Raw genomic sequence first — 6,663 nt, 5'->3', positions numbered from 1 at the left:
AACAAAGGGGTTAACTAGTCAGAGCTGACCCTGCTTACCACCCATATCCATTAAAACCTAAATCAATCTAATTTATGCACGGGCTACGGAAACCACAGCAGATCACACTGCCCGTGTACCTCAGCTCATGCCACCTGGAGCCATTCTCACTGAAATTCTCTGGCTTCATAATGAATAGAAGAAGAAGAAATAGAAACAGCTCTTTGCTTGAGCTGATAATTAGCCCTCCAGCCTGGACAACTGTAGACAGGACGGACCAAGACCAGACACTTTCCCGAACCTGATCCTTCCAGCAGAGCAGAGGACAGACCGACGTGAGGCCAGGCCAGGAAGGCTGGAGAGACTAACCCCTGTTTTCCTGCTCTCAACAAACGCTCTCTCTAAATCACCTCAAGCAGCCCCAGACACATGCACAAACACACGCACACAGACACACATCACCGAGCGAAACATCTCTAATGTTACACAGAACACAAGAAAGGCTTACTTCACCAAAGTTAGCTACTCAAGGCACAGGGAGAATTATGACTACCTTGGGTCACATCTTAACACACCAGATTCCAGACTTTTCTTTTTTAAGGTTATTTACAATCAAAGTGATAAACTGTCTTGTTTGGTTCTGCTTTGTCTCTGTAGCAGTATTTCATGTTTTCCCATGCCTTATTTAGTACAGGAAGTCAACCACTGAAACACACTCTAATTAAAATATGCACAAACTAAAACAAATAATTAGTGGTGTTAACTCTTTAAATAAGTGACTGTCCCTTAACATCCTAAAATAACTGAATGGCCTTCCATTTCCTTTTGTACAATTTTTTTTTTCAGTTTTGGCCAGAAAGTGAAAAGGCACGGGCATACATTTATACGGATAAGATGTGGCCGTGTAAAAACCACAATGAAATCAAGATGCATCTGCGGAAACCACATGAGAGAGCATGAGCAGCATGGAGAGGCATTTCCCACGGGCCTGTGGACACACACTGAGGAGATGGGTTCTCCTGCCACACCACCACCTCCTCCAACCGACCCTCCAGCTACCAGCTCAACCCTTTGCTCCTTCTCGCACTCTCTCGCTCTCATTCTTGGTTTCTCTCGGTGGGGCTGCGCCCTCCTCTTGACATGCTCTTAGTGCTCTGCTTTGGCCAATCACAAAGTGGCAACCTGAAGTCATGCCTGGATGGGTCACTTCACCGCTGAGTTGGGCTTGATTACCATGGGGGGGGGGAATCTCCATCAAACTAGACTGAATAGGTAACACCTGGGCAAGGTTAACGGCGTAACTGCTCAGGAAGATCTGAAAGAAATCTGAAAGGAGATGCACTCGTGTGCCATAATAAGCATCCAACCCATGTCTTAGAGATGTGATGTGTACGGCAAGACTGCCTTTAATTAACAAAATCCCACCTAGTCAAAGTGCAGAGTAAGAGCCAGTCTGATTCTAAACTATGATGAGATCTAGATAATAAATCAAAACAAAGAATTTCGCTCTTCATCTCTGGGCTCTAACAGAGTCATGCACTGATGTGATATATAAGCCCCCGTCCCTCCCAGCCTGCGTCTCGTAAATATTCAACACTGATATGTGTCTCCAGAGTTGTGGATGAGAAACCCCACGGAGACAGAACATGTGTGTGCGATATGTGGCCAACACATCCCCTTACAGTGTATAGCGAGTGCATCAGAGAGGTCCCTAACATACACAACCACCCACACATGGACACACTTGCACACACGCACAGCATGTAACCAAGCGTTTACTTCCCCAGTCATTTACGTGCCTTCAGATGACTGAAGTCCTTGGAGCTACGTGTTTACCTGTAATGTTCTCCTGTTTTGGACAGATTCCTCGAGATGACGTCGACAAGCAGTCGTCGTCCTCTGGTGTGACCTGGACGCCCACCTCCACAGGGTTGGAAGCTCTCCTCAGCTCTCCGTGCGAAGGAGAGGGGGGCTTATCCACTGCTTTGTCCATGCACAGGGTGCCACTGCATTGCTTCCTTTTGTGCTCAATAAAAATTAGGATATCCCCCAGAGGGAAGTTCATCTGACACTGGCCACAGGTAAGCAGGTCCTGATCCCCTTCTGGAGCGACCTGGACCAGCCCGTGCTGTTCCTGCCTCTCCTCCGAGACCACGGACGACAGGGGCTCGGCTGCTCGCGGAAAAGCAGCAGCATGCAAGACGTGAGGAAGGAGAGAGACAGACAGGGAAGAGAGAAAATCACAGATTAGGGGGGGGTTCTGATGACCATGACCAATATGACTAAGAACACATTTCAAGTAAATATAATGGATTGTGATCATTACCCAACAATTTGTGTGCAGTGATCATTTGATGCAACTATATCCATACCATGAGCTCATCATCTTCAGAATTTTAAGATTCCCCGTCAAATTCTATCTTCTGCACTCTCTCTACAGATCTAATTGTTAAAACATATCATTCTTACATTTTATATAAAAGTAATTTGCATTCTTATCAAATGATTGGAAACTTCTTCCGTTTTAACTAAGAAAAAGGGTATCTATCGGTTAACAGATATTCTACTGCTCACTGTTCTTTATTTTGAAAAAAAAAAATCTATTTAGTAATGCAACGCAAGTTATCTCGTGTGTTCCCTTTCTTTTCCAACGAAGTTAAGGGTGACCAAATTCTTTGCAGCCACACTCTCAATTGTGCCCGACCGCGCACACATCTAAAGTAAAATCCATTTAAACGTGGTTAACACATGTGTAGACTTGGAACCAAGGATCTCATGCAAACAGCTTGCCGGACCTCTTTCCGGCGCGTCACTTTTATTTCTTTTATAATTGGCCTTAATAAAATGTATCACACATCAGCACTTACTGCAGTTTTAGAGTCATGATAAAGTTTCCTACAGTAGGCTATATCCGTGGACTAACCATCGCTGTGGAAGGGGATGTAAGTAATGTGTAAGGACACTGCAAAAACTGGACGGGGAATAGCAATGTTTTGTGCTTCTCGCATTCCTAATCTTTGCACAAAGGTTAAGGTACTACGCGAGCTTCCCAGTGCTAAACCGTCTGGACCTGCACTACTTTAATGAACTGTAAAAGCACTGAGGACCAAAACATATTTTTAAATTTTAGATAGATAGATAGATAGATAGATAGATAGATAGATAGATAGATAGATAGATAGATAGATAGATAGATAGATAGATAGATAGATAGATAGATAGATAGATAGATAGATAGATAGATAGATAGATAGATAGATAGATGTTAGTTTTTTTAAGCATTGGGCTCTTGTGAAATGAGGTTAAAATTATTTTTGTCTTAAACTGAACTACACACTGAGTGGGTGGAATGTGAAGTAACCCCGAGACGTGGTCGCGAACCTACACCCCATGTGCGCTTAAGCAAGGACAAAAAGATAGCGCGTAATAAAAACGCCTTGTCCGTACACGACTCCTTTACATTTTAGTCCATTCAGGAGACCCGCGGGGGTTATTCAGCAGTCCTGGGTTAGGCGTGTGGGTTAACAAATTTGATCGTCTGAGCTCTTACTATGCACAAGCAAACAAACGTGATCCCCTTTTAGGCAGCTGAAGTGGAAATAAACCATGAAGAAATGTTAAAGTAAATGTGTTTTCAGATATCTGATTCCACCCGAAATAAGAGCCACTTTATTCCATAGGATTTTTACTCTGTTACATGAGGTTATCGGCATTTCCTTGATAGCCTGACTGCAGTGCTTCTTTTAATGTTTGATTCTGGTTCAAATAAATGCAAATCTATAAATTTACTTGACTGGTGTATTTGAAGTTTGTCGTATTCATAATACAGACTGGGAAAAATTATAGAGTGTATAATACGTTTGCTAAACCTCTTCACTGTTCATGATTAAGATGCCATTCATTTACAAAAGAATAACAAGCCCGTCGACATCTTTCCTATAAATGCAAGATCAGACAGGAACTGCCATCGAGTGAACTAAAAAAACAAAAAAACAAAAAAAAAAAAACTACAACCCAAATTGCCTAAAGTGTGTAAAACAAGCTTAAATCAAACTAAAGCATATTAAACTGACCAGTGGACCAGAGACTGAAATGGTCTGAAAACGTGTAAGAGGAAAATTATGCAACTTTTAGCATTCAATGGTATCATTTTCCGATTGTATTTAAACCCTATTGCCATTGGAAAATAGAAAATATGTGCTAGCACGATTTTCGAAATTATACTCAAAGCTGTTCGTGTCGTCTAGCGACAGTAGAGTAATGAATGCTTAAATCATTTTTAATGTTTGTTACCTATATCTCTTTAAGATGTTCTCTTTATGTTGTTTCTAAATACAACTTTGGCTACATTTCCGTATATAATCAGTGTTGGCTTTTAACAGTTAAACGATCTGTCCTAAGCCTAAATTGGATTTTGTTGGTTAAGTTTGTGTAAATTAAGCACAGCCTGTGTACGTATCTTTTCACTGAAGTACATTAAGATTTCACGTACATTTTATCAAATAACGTACTTTGGCCCGGCAAAGAAAAATGTACGAAATCGGTTACAGGTCTGCACGAAACGTTTCTCTCTTCCAAATCTATCGTCAAATATGTAGATTGAGGTGGCGGTAAAATTGATCAGGTTCAAGTTCATTTCCAGTTTATGATCATAGCCTGCCTCCTAGCGACGGGTGTCACCGGCGAATAATAAAGAGACGGCCGTGAAACTTGGAGACAGCGCTGAAAACCAACAGCCCGTGCGTGGAAACCCAATAATGTTACACGATACGTTACAACGTTACAACAGCGTGGGATTTGTGTCGAGCATGTTTATGAAATAAAGGATAGCCTAATACTTTTAGAGCTTAGTGCTGTCTAATAAAACGGAGTGAAGAAAATAGCAGTAGTTTTGTGATTTTGAGTGATCTTTTCGCCATACTTCCGAGCATGGTTTTTTAGTCTATAAAATGTGAAATAGGCCTAGTTCGTACCTCGAAATGATCAACAAACGGGTGGCAGCAGTTGTTGAAAACTATGCATAAAAACAGTCCTCACAACATTTTTGCCTTTTTGAAATATATTTAAAAAAATCTTGCTTAAAACGTTTAAGAGTCAAAATTCATATTTAGTACTCAAAAAAAAAAAAAAAAAGGTTTTAACCTCAGGTCACGGCCATGAATGAATACTTTAATTGAAGCGGAATTGTCCACGCAGAATATGCGTTCAAAACAGAGAGAAAGAACACTGGCAATTGAGCCGTATTCCTGTTGCTCTTCACGAAAGCCCTACATTAACGGGCTTTCCTAATAAATCTACACTTTAAACCTTAGAAATATAAACACATGTATATTAACTAGTTTAACGTAGCTTATCCAAAGCGTAAAGGTTAGTTTCTAAAGAGAAAATTCGTTCTGTTTCAGCGCTGCTGCCAGTGAGTAGGACGCACACGCGGCGCTTGTAAACAGTCGGACACGAGATTTTTCCCAATCAAAATCCACTTCCACTTTTTGAAAATCTTCCAAAAATAGTGCGAGAGGGGGGAAATCCTGCCCAGAATCACTCACAGGCAGTGTTACGGTATATTCCACGAGCCAGTCCTAACAGCCAGGCTGAAGCATGCATACCTACCACAGTCCGATACCTTAGCGTATCAACGGGGGCACGGAAGCCAAGGCACGCACATTTAAAGAAACTAGCGCTTTAAACTTCTCCGGATTTCACAGGGGCCGTGTATGGACGAAAACCAAACTTTTCTATTGACTTTTAGCAGATGAAGGTACGCGTAATGGTATTTCATAAATGGAAACACTCGCCACGCTCCTCGGTGAAGTCCACTTGACCACGATCTTCGCTGTCCACTGTCCACTGTGCCTTGACTGTGTTACTCTCCTCGTAACCGCTTTTTTTCCCCCCGTTTACTCAATATTACACACAGGACCAAGAAAAGGTGAGGGTAAGGAGTACACAATACATTTTCTTTACTTACGCGAAAAATCCCGTTTGCTTAAGTGCTGGGGTTTGCCTTGCTTGCGGCGAGACATGGTGGTTGGTGGTGGCTTTCAGCTCGGTTCACATCGGGAGAGCCGGGTTAGAAGGGAGACTCCAGAGAAAATATCTTCATCAATGCCTTTGACATCCAAAATAAATTAGAAATAATACAAAGATGGCGCAGGGAAGATGGATTGTGGGATAGCCGTCATGGCTTTTTTGAAAAGAGAGAGAGATGAAAAAATGGCAAAAGCCCCCCTGAGCTGCAAGTTCAAGTGCGGACGTGACGTCCCTGCGAACTTGAACGTCAGGAGATGGATGGACACAGACATACAAAACATGGGCAGGGCAAAGCCGGGGAGTGGGAGGAGGGAGTGGAAATAACAAAACCAATGGACACTCATTAGGGGCTGGACGTGAAAAATAGACCCGAAGAAGCCAATGGACAGAAAGATCAGGGGGCCGGACAAGAGGCGAGAGAGAGAGAGAGAGAGAGAGAGAGAGAGAGAGAGAGAGAGAGAGAGAGAGAGAGAGAGAGAGAGAGAGAGAGAGAGAGAGAGAGAGAGAGAGAGAGAGGTGTTTAATGAAAGCAGCAAGCAGTGTGTGTGTGTGTGTGTGTGTGTGTGTGTGTGTGTGTGTGTGTGTGTGTGTGTAGGGGGTGGACGCAGGAACACGGACCACGAAAAGCCAATGGACATGAGATTCAGGGGGGCT

At 42.6% G+C, this 6,663-nt stretch overlaps 1 protein-coding gene across 1 annotated transcript in view; it reads right to left on the bottom strand.

The window, feature by feature from the left end:
• The window catches only part of bcl11aa (BAF chromatin remodeling complex subunit BCL11A a), a 48,106-nt gene extending 41,857 nt beyond the window's left edge, over window positions 1-6,249 (bottom strand). Inside the window, exons 1-2 of the mRNA XM_027022596.2 lie at window positions 5,948-6,249; window positions 1,816-2,151 (exon numbers count right to left, since the gene is read on the bottom strand). Of these exons, the coding sequence (XP_026878397.2) occupies window positions 1,816-2,151; window positions 5,948-6,002 (391 nt within the window). The 5' untranslated portion in view covers window positions 6,003-6,249. The remainder of the gene's footprint in view (window positions 1-1,815; window positions 2,152-5,947) is intronic.
• Between the last annotated feature and the right edge of the window lie 414 nt (window positions 6,250-6,663).

The sequence above is a fragment of the Electrophorus electricus genome, chromosome 11 (genome assembly GCF_013358815.1).
Source record: "Electrophorus electricus isolate fEleEle1 chromosome 11, fEleEle1.pri, whole genome shotgun sequence".
Classification (NCBI taxonomy): Eukaryota; Metazoa; Chordata; class Actinopteri; order Gymnotiformes; family Gymnotidae; genus Electrophorus; species Electrophorus electricus.
The sequence above is the reverse complement of the archived record's forward strand: the minus strand, read 5'-3'. Positions and strand labels throughout refer to the sequence as shown.